This window comes from Accipiter gentilis, chromosome 1, assembly GCF_929443795.1.
Source record: "Accipiter gentilis chromosome 1, bAccGen1.1, whole genome shotgun sequence".
NCBI lineage: Eukaryota > Metazoa > Chordata > Aves > Accipitriformes > Accipitridae > Astur > Astur gentilis.
This window is the reverse complement of record NC_064880.1, coordinates 29,472,416-29,485,792: the sequence shown is the minus strand read 5'-3', so window position 1 is coordinate 29,485,792 and position 13,377 is coordinate 29,472,416. Positions and strand designations below refer to the sequence as shown.

Genomic DNA, 13,377 nt, shown 5'->3' with positions numbered 1-13,377 from the left:
CATCGCCGCCGCCGCCGCCGCCGCGGCGGAAGCGGAGCCGGAAGCCGGGCCCTTCGCTGCCACGGCAACGGCGGCCGCAGCAGCGGAAGTACTCTCCGTGCGGGCGGCCGCACCGCCGGAAGCGGAAGCGGCGGGCGGGGCGCGCCGGGAGCTGTAGTGCCCGGGGCGGAGGGGGGGGCGGAGGCGGCCTCCGTGCGGAGCTCTCCCGCCTGCCCCCCGCCCTCCAGGCCTGCCCCGGCGGGGGGGGGGGGGGGGGGGGGGCACGGCGGCGGCCCGTGCGTCCCGCCGCCGGGGGGCGAGTGGGAGCCGGTGCCCCGGGGAGGAGCCGCGCCCTCCGTGTGTGCCCGCCGCCGCCTGTTCGCTTCGGCGGCCTTCTCTGCCGAGCAGCGACTCGGGCGGCTCGGCGAGGGTTCGGAGGGGTCAGGGAGCGGCTGCCGCGGCCTGTCGAGAGCCGAAGTTTGTCGCGGCTGACGGAAGGAAGGGAGGCTGTTTGTACCCTAGCGCAATCTGCCAGCTTTCCCGCAGCTTTAAAAAAGCAGCAGAAGTGCTTTCCAGCTCGTCTGTAACTATTTCGACAACATAACTGCTCTTTGGAGGGGTGTTCCCCCCACCGCCCCGTGGTATTTCTACCGAACAGTGACACGTCCAGTACAGCAGACTGCACGGCCTGCGTGGCTTCTGTGCATGTCGATGGATAGCTCCGTTAGAGGGGCCAGCCAGGTGCGGTTTCTGGTGGTTCCAGTCCAACGCCAAGTGTATCTGGCGGAGCTGGGTTTGCTCCCAGGAACGAGCGCTGCAAGGTCACGTTTCAAAAACTCGATCCATCTGAGGCACCCAGGCTCATGTGTTTTCACCGCTCTTCTATTTGCATGATTCACTCATCGACAGAGTAAGGCTCTGATGTGTCCCGACAAGGTGGTTTCAAAGAAAAATTATAATTAAAAAAAACCAAGGCAAACCATCAAAATTATTTATTTATTTTTTTTTTTTTCCTAGAGAGACAAACCCAAATTGTTCATTTCAAAAACATGCTTTAAAAAGCTGAATCGGCATTGTTTGATCTACTGAAGCAAAACAGTGAGGGTAATGGTCTTAAAATGCAAAAAGGAAAAGGATGCAGAAGTCTTAAGTTATACATTTGGAAAGTATGTAGGATTAACTTGCATTAGAAAATACACACAGTGTTTCTGCGCACGTGTTGTTTTTTTCCTACAGGCAAAGGTTCAGAGCTTATAATGGTATTCCACACACAACTGTAAGATGCAGTGTCCCACACGCTTAGAAATGGGTAATTAAATACAAAGTAATCTAAGAAAGAAAAGGTATCAAGCAATATACAGTACGTGTTCCCATACTGGCACACTGACGTGAGGGAAATCTCTGGAGGTCTCTCATTCATCTGATTTATACCTCCCATTTCATTGTTATGTTAGAAACCATTCGTATGATTTTACTTCTGTTTCTTTGACAAAGCCAATTAAAAAACTGTCTTGCTCTACATTTTCTTGCCCAGAACACTCTAAGCATTGGAAGTGTCTGTTAATGTGTTTTACATAACCTTGAAATAAACCTGTTCTAAAGTTTCACTCAGTGCGTAAACAATCTATCAATAACTAAAATAATTGTTTTAATTTTATGAAGGGAAAATAAGTATTTGGCCTGTAGGCTGAAAGACTCCTATTTTTCCACTAGAATTAATTCGTGTAAATATTACAAATGACATTAGGCACTGCTGGTTGCAGTTTTCAAAAATAGTTTGAGAGTACTAGTATTGGCTTTGTTGATAACTACAGGCACATTACGAGATTGCAGTGCACAATAAGAAGGAGCAATTAGCAAGGTCACCGGTCCAGAAAAATGCAGTTGCCGTACCAAGGACACCATCTGAAGGAATACCTGAGCTAAAATGAAACATACTCATCTACGGTTATTTTCTGCAGGGCACAAAACATACTAACGACCTTCTCGGCGAGATTCCCTGGCCCTGCAACTAGCAGGGGCTGGCTGTGACAGAGCTGGGTGGGGAGTTCAGTCTCCAACTGCCACGTGAGGCATCAGGCATCCAGTTTAAACTTCTGTGAGCTACTGCTGCCTAACCTCGTAAGTGTGATTCTGCTTTGGCGCAGGAGCAAAACCGTGTCCTGATAGAAGCAGATGTCTACATCTCGATCACATTATGAAGCTGTTCTGTTTTGCCTGTAGGTCCCATGCTGGGGGAAAGGCAAAATGATGGGGCACTTTTAGGGGAAATTGTCTGATTTTACTATGGCCTAAGACACTTCTTGGATGTCTCATTCTCGGGAGGTGGGAAACCCTTCTGTCTGAACCACAGGAGAGCCTCTACCCCAGGTGCTCCTCGCTTTGAACAGTGTTCGGTTTTCTGGTGGGGTCACAGTGTCGTATTGCAGGGGAGCACTTTAATCCAGGAGGAGGTACATACAAGCCCCTCCTGAGCTCTTCCACTGAAGCCTGTCCACTCTGTGCATGTCCCAGGAGTGAAGCAGAAATTGGGGCTGTACCCGGCGGGCATCCCGTCTCCTTGCTGAGCACATGTAAGGGGCTTCAGCATGAAGGCAGGAGACAAACCCACCCTTGTGACTCCTCACAGGCTGGTGGGGAAGGTGCGCCTGCAGCTGGAAAGCCTAGTCCAGATCAAGTAGGATTTGAAGTTGGGCTCCTTCCTGATTATCCTACGCAATGCTAGGGCATTTATGTGTGCCCTGTGCGCACCCCCCCCCCCCCCCCTTTTTTTTTTTCTTTTCTTTTTTTTTGGGGGGGGGGACACACAGGGACATTGATTTTGGTAAGTGGTCTCACAGGTGGGAATCCTGAGTGGAATTGCCGTGTGGCCTGAACTATCTTTGAGGATGGGGATGAAGACACAGGTCTTCTCCTGAGCATTTTTTGCTGATAAAGTGAGGGCTGCTGGCTAGCTCCTGTGAGACCTCATGGCCTATAATTCATGAGACAAGAAACCTGACTGAACTCAGGCTGCGGTTAGCACTAGTCAGTAGGACACCTAGAAAAAAAGGCATTGCTGTTGACCCAGCTCGAAGAACCTTGAGGGGAAGAATGAAGCCCCTGTGACCCTATGGATGGTCCCCATGCTCACTGCATTTTAGCACTGGAATTGTAAATGCTCGAGTCATCACTCAAGGCCAAATTTTCACTAACAGTTGGGGCAAATAAGTGATAACGTGTCTGTTGCTGAGGCAGACCAGATGTGTTGGGCATCTCCAGGGAAAGGCCAAGCAGCACTTTATTAGCACTGTCCTGGGTAGTGGTGGGTGCTTTGTCCTCATGCCCTTTAATTTGTCCTCGCCTCTTGTGGACCTGTGTTTTATACACACTTGCAGAACTAATCTGATTTCAATGGGTTTTGCTCTTTCCTTGTGCAGTGGGCAGGGAAACAAGTAAAAGATGGAGAATGCTGATTTAATAACCCACAGGGTCATCTCTCCTGTGCACATCTCAGAATTTGGCAAAACTGACTGAAGTACTAGGAAAATGTTTCCCTATCAGAATAATGAAAAGCACTAGCTAAAAAGTGTTTTCCACCATCTTAAAATATGAGAAACTTGGAATATGTTTCCTTACTGTACTGCATGCTTCCACAAAGAATCTTCTTTCTCCTCTCTCAAAAATACAAGTCTTTTGCTGGTTCCTAAGCTAAGTGTTAACAAAAGATTAGTATAAGATTCTATTTTTTTGGTTGGTTGGTTGGGGTTTTTTTGGGGGTTTTTGTTTGTTTTTTTTTTTTTTAAGATTGCGCTGTATCACTTTCAGAGACCAAATGCTGTTCTGAGATGCACTACTGTGCCCCCCCTGGTTTCGGTAGGGTTGCTTCATTTTGCCTGAGAACAATTTGATAAAGATCTAGCCGTGCTCTCTCATTTTCTTCCTTGTGATGGAGGAACAGAACCATAACATTAGTCAGCAGTTTCTGAATTTTGACCCACAATAGCAAAGATACCGAAAGACAGGAGAAATAGATGGAGGCAATTACAAACAGTCACTTGATTGATGGTTGACATTGTTAGAGCTTCAGCTGTATGTCAGGTTGCAGTGGTGCTGAATCCCCATCCCTGCCGGTGGGTGTTGCCATGGGCAACAGCGCACTGAAGCCAATAAAAAGGAGAGGAAATGAGGGGAGACTCAACCTTGGGAGAAGCTGTAGGGTATGCACTATAAATTATGTTATACTTAGCAATATGCAATATCAAAATTCAGGAAAGCTGTGTGTACCTGCCAGCAGTACCATGTCAGTTCTTAGTATCTGTTTCTCCCATAAAGTACGTGTTCGAAGTTTTGTATGGCTTGCTGCTTACTATCCTGCATCTGTCTTTATTCAGGTAAGAAAGAAGTGGTAAAATAATAGCAGAAACATTTCCATTTGGTGCATGTACTCACTGCTCCGCAGTCTGCATTTCTGCTCCTTCCCTGCTTCTTTCTGCTAGAGAAAGTGATGTGGTTCAGTTATGTACTCACAGATTGGCTTGCAATGGTACTGAAATTTCCAGCTATTCTCCTATACATGTGATGAGTAGCTCAGAGGGTTTTTGTTTTGTTGTGGTTTTTTTAAAGGTGTGATCAGCAGATTTGTTGTCTCTGTTTGATTGTCAGGCAGATATAGTCAATTTTTCAAAGGCGCTAACAACTCACTTTCCTTAGAAAGGAGGAAAGCTCTTTCTAGCATCTGGTCAGCTGGGCCAGGTTCTGATTTCCATTAAGTTGGTGCCAGTTCAAGGTAATTCCACTGAAGTAAATAGAGTTGGGCACAGGTGTAAAACTGAGCTGAATTCAGCTTTAATTTCTGCTGCCAGACAACCCTATATTTAGAATCCCATTTTTCATGGAGTACAAAAGCTTTTTTTTCCCTATGAATGGGAACTTGTAAGCACTGCAACATGACTCCTCTTGTGTCAGGTCATGCAGCAGAGAAAGCACCCTCAAATCATAGATCACAGTTTTGCTACGCTAGTGATCTTTGCACTAATGGAAAGAGACCAACTTTCAGGTAATACTGGCATCATCACACAGAACTAGACATGTTTGGTTTTGTGACCTATCATGTTTGATTAGATTTTTATGAACACCTCTACTACAGACGTCTACATGTGAGCCTTTACTAGTGCTGTGCTAGCTGTAATAATAGCATCTCAAATTGTACTGAAAGAACTGCAAGAGAAGTAAGAGGTAGTCAGTCCAGTATGATGATATTCTTCCTCTCCACCATTTCAAAATATTAATGCCAACTGGAAATTATACTAGAAAGGCTTATCTGCGGTCCACTTCTCGATGTAATATAAACCTGAAGCATAAGGCAACAGATTTCCTTTTTTATTTGTATTCTATTTTCATTAAAGCCCATTAATCTTTTCCTTAGGGGACACTGTAATTTAAAAAAAATGAATGTGTTAAAAGAGCATTTTTTAAAAGAAAAAAAAAAAACCTCTAAAATTACCATGCAATATTTTGCCTTTATGCAAACTTCCCCTTGCTGAGAAATTTACCGCATTGTTAATACGAATTTCTCAGGGAAGCAGGGACAGGTTGGTGTTTTTAAAGATAATAAAGTTTGTTTTTAAATGTAGCAAAGGTAGGCAATTCTAAAGGCCCTGATCAATCACTAAGAAGCTTTGTTGTAAAAAAATACTTCTTTAGAATACAAAGCAGGCTTTTCAGAACATTCAGGCATAAAAGAGGAGGGAAGAGTGAGAGAGGAACATCACAAAAGCAGGCATAATTGATTCATAACATGTACTGAAGAGATGCAAAACAACAATGTAATTACATACTATCCTGTTTTCCTGCAGCTCCTTGCATATGAATTGACCAGCTTGCATCCCAGTTCTGCTCTGTATTATTAATTTTATTAAGCTGTAAGTTCTTATATTTCAGTCTGTTGTCAGCTTTAAAGATTTTTACAGCAGCAGTTGAAATGTAGTGGAGCTGAATGAATGCTTCTTATGCTAAGTCTTCCGTGTCGCTCCAGATACCAGTGCAATCTCACTGCAGGCCTTCCTTTCAGTCCCACTAAGCCTCCCAGTAAAAGCAAACTATGCTGCTATCAAGATAATATCCAATCAATTAAGCATGTCTGTGAAAGCATTTCTTAAAAAATTGGTGGGTCTAAGCTTATGAAAACCTTTCAGACAGCTCTTATCGTAAAGCGACACTGACAGTTGCAGGCTTAATTTATGTCTTTGAGAGACATGGTAAAGCTAGAGGAAAAGGAGGATGAGGATGCCGCCTGAGAAGGAAGTCTTTTTTGGTGCAGCTCCTCCCATTTACCTCTATTTACTGCCACGGAGTCCAGCATAGGCTTCAATTTCACATTCAGCTTCACTAGACACTGGAAGAAGATTTTTTAAAAAAAGAGAATGAGAGAAAAAATATTGACAATATCTCCACTCCTTTGATGGACAGTCCAGGGAGCAACAGGGTAAAAAGAGTTTAATCTGCATCATGCCTCCACCCTCCTCACCCCCAGCTGTAAAGTCCTGTGTAGGTAAAAGCTTACCATTCCCACTGAGATCTCTTTATTTTACTTGTTTTACCTGAAGCTTTAAGTAAGCCACCAAAAATGTCAAAAAAGCACATAAGGTAGCAGAGATGCTGCTCATCTACTTCAGCTTTCCTGTAATCCTTAAAGACAGTCCTTCTGAGACATCCTCCAAGTGCCTGAGGCTATCCGGTTGCTGGCATTTATGAGCAGGAGATCCACTGGTAGGATGACAAATTGGACAAAACTGAAATAACCTTCATATTCTCCCTATTTCAGGGAGATTCCTATTTCAAACCACAACAGCACCGTGCTTTCCAAAGCTGTCAAAAAATCCATTTCTGTGTGCTCAAAATCAAGAAAAAAAAAAGTTTCTGTATAGATTGCACTGAAATCACCTCTTTCCTACATACCCAGCCCAAAGCTCCCAAAAGCCAGTAAGAATCTTTTATCTGGTTTCGGCTAGCTTTGAATCAGCCCCAAAATTACGTAATGCCTGCACACCTTTCCTAGAAGTTTATTTTACCTTCCCCTTTAGTATCAAATGCTTATGTGGAAAGACCACAAGTGCGTCACTTGGTTTTGTCCCTACGTTAAAGAAAGACAGAACCTCATTAACAGCAGCACCCTGATGTGAATAAAGGGTTAACCAGTTATCTCCCAAGTGGTCATGTAATGTGCCCTTTCAGGACAGAGGAGTTTTATTCTTTTGCAACTTTTTTGATTAGCAAGAAGTGGGTTGTGCTGAGAGTTGGGTATCATGATAGCATGGAAACTATGTATTTGTCATTTGAAATAAAGGGTTGGTGCAAGATAGAAAGAAAAAAATGACAGAGAAGATAGCAAGAGTTGTTCTTCTAAAAGTGCAGAAAATTCTAAGGAAAAGAAAGGAAAGGGGAAGCAGGTACCTTTGCAGTTGATAATTTTCATTCTTTTCTCTAAATAGCAGGGTTAACAGCAAACACTTTAAATGGTCCCCAGAGCTCAGACACCACTAAAGAACTGGGGTTTTTTTATAGCTAGTCTGCAGGCCATGGGAGCTTGGTTAGCTACTGAAGTAAGTCTTGGTAGATTTTTAATTGAGCTATTATATGATAATTAAGGGTTAATGGCCTGATTTTAAGATGTGCTGAAAACTTGCAATTTCAGTTGACTTCAGTAGGAAATATGAATGCTCAGCACTTCTGAAAAATCACACCATTAGTAAGAAGCTGATTTGTGTGGAACTCAAAGCAAATCTGCTTGAAATTATTTCCTTAGAGTACAGCACAGGCCGGGCAGATAATTTTGCAACCTTGGGCCTGCGGTAAGAGGCAGAGTTTACTGCAGTCTCTGCCACATATAGTATTGCTCGCTGGCAACAGCCATTCATTTGATAGAATGGACTTGGATTTGTAACGTTCCCATCATGATGCCTCAGAGCTCCCCACTTTTAACTCTTTATTTCAGACCATTGTGTATTACTCAAACCTGATTTGGTGGAGTCCAAAACAGAGGGGGAGTAATACATTATAAACACCTGAAAATACCTGAAGAGCTCATTTCTGTTATCGTTAGCACTTGCATTACCACTGCCAACTCAGTATAGAGGTAGCGCCTTAGATATTCAACCCTTGACAGCAACTTATCAGATTCTTTCTGTGCAAAGCCAGTATCCAGCCATTGGCAGTTAAGCTTGCTAGTATTTCTTAAATTTTGAAAAAGTTTTCATGAAGTATTTTTCCAATATACACTTCAGATTTAAAAAAAAAATAAAAATCAGTGTTTAAATACCAGTGTATTTCAAATGTCTCTAAGCACAAAGATGGCATCCTGCACGCACATCCCATCAGCCTGAGGACCCGTAAACACAAAATGCAGTACAGGCTGTTCTTGTCATAAATAGTATACCAGCAACCTATACCTGCTACGGGCAACGTAGAGGAGGAGCTCATTGGGATGGTGGACTCTGTCTCAGCGTGGCTGTGCAGCTCTCGGCTGCGTCTGTGTCCTTTCTGTACTGTTTTTTTTGCCAGGACTGACCACAAGACCATGATGTTTTCAATCCTAGTGGCAGAGAGCAAATGCAGAGGTCTGGGCATGACCTACTGCTGTGCCTGTCTCTCCAGGCCTAGGTGTGTGCCACACTCTTTTGGTAGGAGACAGGTCTCTCACATACAGTGCCGGGAGGATTGTGAGTGCTTGAGCTGCTTAGTTCAATTAACTTTGCATCAGCTACAGCAGAGACCATAAGCCCAGGTAGATTGGGAATGGATTCAAGAAGCACTGACGCAGTTCTACAGTAATCGCTGTATCTTATGAGCTGTGAACGTATTTTAAATCCAAAAGTAAATACATATCTTTCTTAGAAATATATACGTAAGTGCGTATTACAGAGTCTAATAACCCAGGTGCAATAGAGGTTACCAGGTAAATAACAGGAATGGTTAACTAATAACATTAACTTTGATGAAATAAATTAAAAGGAGTATTTAAGAAAAAATAAACCATGTCTTTGATATTCATTTTTACCATAGCACAAGCAATTAATTCCACGGAATACTTACAAAATATATAGTGTAATTTTGAGAAACTTTATTTTGTAACACATTAATTTAGATTAGGGATACTTGACAGTGCAGATTTTGCACTTAGGTCTATAAAATGCCTTTATTCAGACATTGATTTGATGTTTAAACCACTGCCTCTATATTTAGTAACCTTTCACTTTGGGACTCTTTCATCCTGATCTAGTCTTTTAATTAAACCAACTACTATAATTCCTGTGGAAATTAGCTTTTATTTTATTTTTTTCTAGCTACCAAAGCGTTTCGGTAGGACTTTTCTGATACAAAATACACAAATTGGATTTTATTTCTGCTTGAGATGTAATTAAAAACTCATTTGATTACTATATATCTGGCCCTGTTTTAATTATTAAAGTCCAGTAATCAATTTTCTTTTATGAAGCTTCTGGGAAATTATCTCAAAAGCAACACATTTCTCTCCCTTCTGGCAGGCTCTCAACCATTTACTGAATTACATTCATAGCACCTGTTCCTGATCCGGATTAAACACCAATTTATTCCCAAAGCTATTTTAGTTTATTTGGCTGTAGCCTAGTCAGGCTTTTCTATGTCCTGGCTGCACTTTTTACTTTCCATTTTATTGCATGAGAACCCCTTGATGTACTGCTCCTCCACGCCACTATTTTTGATGCACACCTCTTACAAACAGCTTTGCTAGTGATCTCTCTAATCTGGTATCCAGCTTCTTAATGCCCAATTTATTATTTGGTTTAGTAGGAAGAGGCTTGGTCTTCATCAGCTGTCTGACTTGGGATACCACCACATAAACTCACAGCTCCAGAAACACCTTTTTTCCTCGTCCCTCCTTGGTGCAGCAGGCAGGCTGTGAGCTGGCGGGCAGCCAGCCGTGCATGGGGGTGAGGGAACCCTTGCCTGGGGGAGCGCCCACCTTTCCACCCGGGACCTCGATGCCCACTGGCAGTCCTTCCACTTCAATGCAGCTGCCTTGCCACGCAGCACTAGGTGCAGGATTGGTGACCTTTCCTATTTTATCCCCTTTACTGTTCTTGATAGCAGAGTGATAAAGCGTGCTGAAAGAGCAGTCATGCTGGCGGCTGCGCGCTCCAGCGTTAGGAAAAGCCAGATAGGTTTGCTGTTCCTTTCTGAATCCATATATTACCTCAGGTGCATGACTAAGCTGTTTCTCAGAAAGTTACTGTATAGCACTGACTTTTTCTTACCACCTTTAATTATTTAGGTGTTTTGTTGTGACTATATACTGCTTTGCCTGCAGCATACTTTCACAAAGTATAGCTCCTCTCACATATAAGCTCTTTCGGTACAAGAAAAGGTTAAAGGCACTTCAGCAATACATGGTGTGCACCTGGGAGAGGGGCAGGGCTGCCTGAAGGAAGAGCTCAAAAGGGGGAGAGCATGAGATACTCAGAGGAAGCTATTTATGGGAGAAGGTAAGGAGGGGAGAGTGTTTTTTATTGGGTATAGAGATGTATTTCTTGGGTATATTTTGCTAGATAAAGCATAGAGAATGCAGAAATAGTAGAAGTAGCAACAAACTCCTTCAGGGAGAGGGTGATGGATAGCAGTGGAGGCATTTGCTGGTAGATTTACCTCCCGAGTTGAAGGGTGACATTGGGGGGAGAGGACTGCATCTGCTACATCATCTTCATTTCTGGGAAAGGATGTTAGCTGAAACAGCCAGGATGTAGCACAGATGTGGCCAGAGTCTAAACTACTGCTAAAGCAAATACAACATTTTGTTGTATTCTAAGACTAATACCAAATCCTTTTAAAGAGGAGGACAGTATTCCCTAAATTATTAACACTGCAGTACCTCCAGGGTATATACTTTTCTTTTTTTTTTTTTTTTTTTTCCCCTGGAGATTCTCATCCAAATATTGACCAATTCTGAACTTGCTTAACTTATAAGCTTTGACAAGATTACAGCTTATGAAAGTATGGTTGCGGGTCTAATATTTGTAAAGGGAGTTTATGGAATAAGACCATATAAATTCATTGTTATGACTGAGCACATATCAAAAAGTTATACATCTCAGTGTTCGCTCTACTTTGGAACCCAGTGGTTTCTAATGAATCACTTTTATTATGTAGGCAGTTTCTGAGTTGGAAGGGAGGACTAGTGACCGAGAAGCCACAGGGATAAATTCAGACCTGGTGTGAGCATGTGAAGCATTGCTGAAGTCAAGAGAGCTGTGACCAGTTACAGCAAAGCTGAATTGGACTCCTGAGTTTTGCTGAAGTGGCTTTCACATGAGAATACATAGGTCAAAGGTGACCCATCTATCTGAAAGTCCTTGAACTTTGGATTACTTCAGATAAGAGAACCTGTACTGCAGTCACTTACAGATTCGATCTTCTTAATACAAATACTTGATGGAAGTTGTTTTGAAAACCCCCAAATATTTCTGTATATATGCTCATGTACTAAAACCAAAAGGACTGCTAAAATTCTACCTGCCATAGGCAGAATAGAGAAGATAAAGCAGTACAGAGAAGATATAGGGATTAACTCCTATGAACCTTTGACTGTGTGCATACATGAATTAATTGCCCTACTGATTCAGGGCCATATTTAGTCATTATGTTCCAGAAAAAAAATACTGTATTTGGGAGGGGGCTGAGTTCATGAAAAGAAAACAAAAAAACCCCTGCAATCTCCTTATAGTTGAAGGAGACACTGTTTATTCCTTCTAGAGCTTACTGAGGAAGGGTCCAGGTCATCAAGTACATAATGCATCAGTGCGTTATTTTTGCATTTCTGTCAGGGAGTATTTTTTCTGATGCCTAAAAATGTAATTAGATTAAATGAATATAGTAACTTCCCTGATAGAAAACAGGAGTTCACTTTAGCTTCTTTATAGAAATTCTTAGCAGTGCAGAAGGAAGCCATTTGTGACTGGAAGGGGATCTAATACATGCCACAAGTGTTCAGCTCTTCCACTATGAATTAGCATTATGCTTCTTTCTAGTGATGGTACACTAGCAAGAATAATGCTGCACTCCTTTGTAAGTAAACACGCATACTATAAAGGCATGATCATAAAGTAAGGTTCTCTGCTGGTAAAATGTGCCAGGTACTTCATGGAGAAAAATACGTACAGAGCTCCTGGCAGACAGATGTGCTCTGACCAATATCGAGCATGCTATGTTGTCAAAGGGAAAGAGTAATACTGAAGGTCTGGGGGCCTACTGAAGTAGTTCAACTGATGTGTTGCTATAGTTGCAAATGATTCATCTGTTCATAATAATTTCATGAAACCAAAGGTTTGCTCAGAAGAGGAAGAGTTATTATTTCATAAACAACTTCTTATTTGGCTCTGCTGTTTATGGTTTTGACTCTATGTCTAAAGCATGCAAGAGACAGAATGTTTCTAAATCTTTTCCTTTCAACATTTTAACCAAGCAGCTGATCAATGTCTTCTGCCTTGCTATTAAATGGATTTTGAAAAACTCTTCAAACCACATCAGTCTCATATCCTTATTTAGTTCTTTGAATTTGCCCTCAGCTGGGAATTCTGCAGGCAACTGTGATTCTGTTGTGTTAAACACTTACTTGAAGCGTTTCATCCATCATCATTTCTAGTCCTTTTCTGATGCAATGTAGTTTGTGCTTTGTCTTTCTTGAAAACTGAATGGCTGTTAAATTATCCATTTATCTTCTTTCAGATTTGCTGTACAATTTGAGTTCCCTCTACTGGCTGTCTCTTCTACCTTATCTGCCAACTTTTCAATCTACTTCCTCAGATGTTTATATACATTTCCATAGATGACTGTATGTCCTTCGCAACACATTGGGCAGATAATTCTGAATGAGACAGCAACAGAAATTGTAGTATTATGAATTATTCACTTTTTCTCACAGATCAGGCTGAAAGCCATTAGTGAAGCTAAACTTCACTAAAGTCAATGGTAAAGGTTGTTTTTTCTATCTTCTCCCAAATATCTTTGTTGATGACCTGTTATTTCAGTTGAGACCTTTTGGGCTTAAGATGCCTATCTAAGAAGTAAGTTGAAGTACTTTCGTTTGAAGGGGGAAAAGTACTTTTTTCTGCTGGCTCTTCTAAGCAATTTGGGAAAACTTGTGAATTCCTGAAATTGTTGATAGTAATAAAATGTTTCATCAATAATCTCACTAAATTACAAAAATCCTAGCAAAAATATGTCGTGTTAATTTCCAAAAGGAAAATGAATCCCTCCCTGCTCTCAGGAAACAAAAAACGAGAGGATCAGGATCTTTGTGCCCATTGTAAAAAGGTGTTTGTGATACTCATAGACACAAAAATCCTTGCTCTGAAACCACCAAAACTGTGCCCTTTACATATTACA

General features: G+C 42.0%; 1 protein-coding gene across 1 annotated transcript in view; it reads right to left on the bottom strand.

Annotated features, from left to right (window-relative positions):
* Window positions 1–3,724: 3,724 nt before the first annotated feature.
* The window catches only part of PDE11A (phosphodiesterase 11A), a 143,422-nt gene continuing 133,769 nt past the window's right edge, over window positions 3,725–13,377 (bottom strand). The window contains exon 20 of the mRNA XM_049808666.1: window positions 3,725–6,355. Within this exon, the coding sequence (XP_049664623.1) occupies window positions 6,194–6,355 (162 nt within the window). The 3' untranslated portion in view covers window positions 3,725–6,193. The remainder of the gene's footprint in view (window positions 6,356–13,377) is intronic.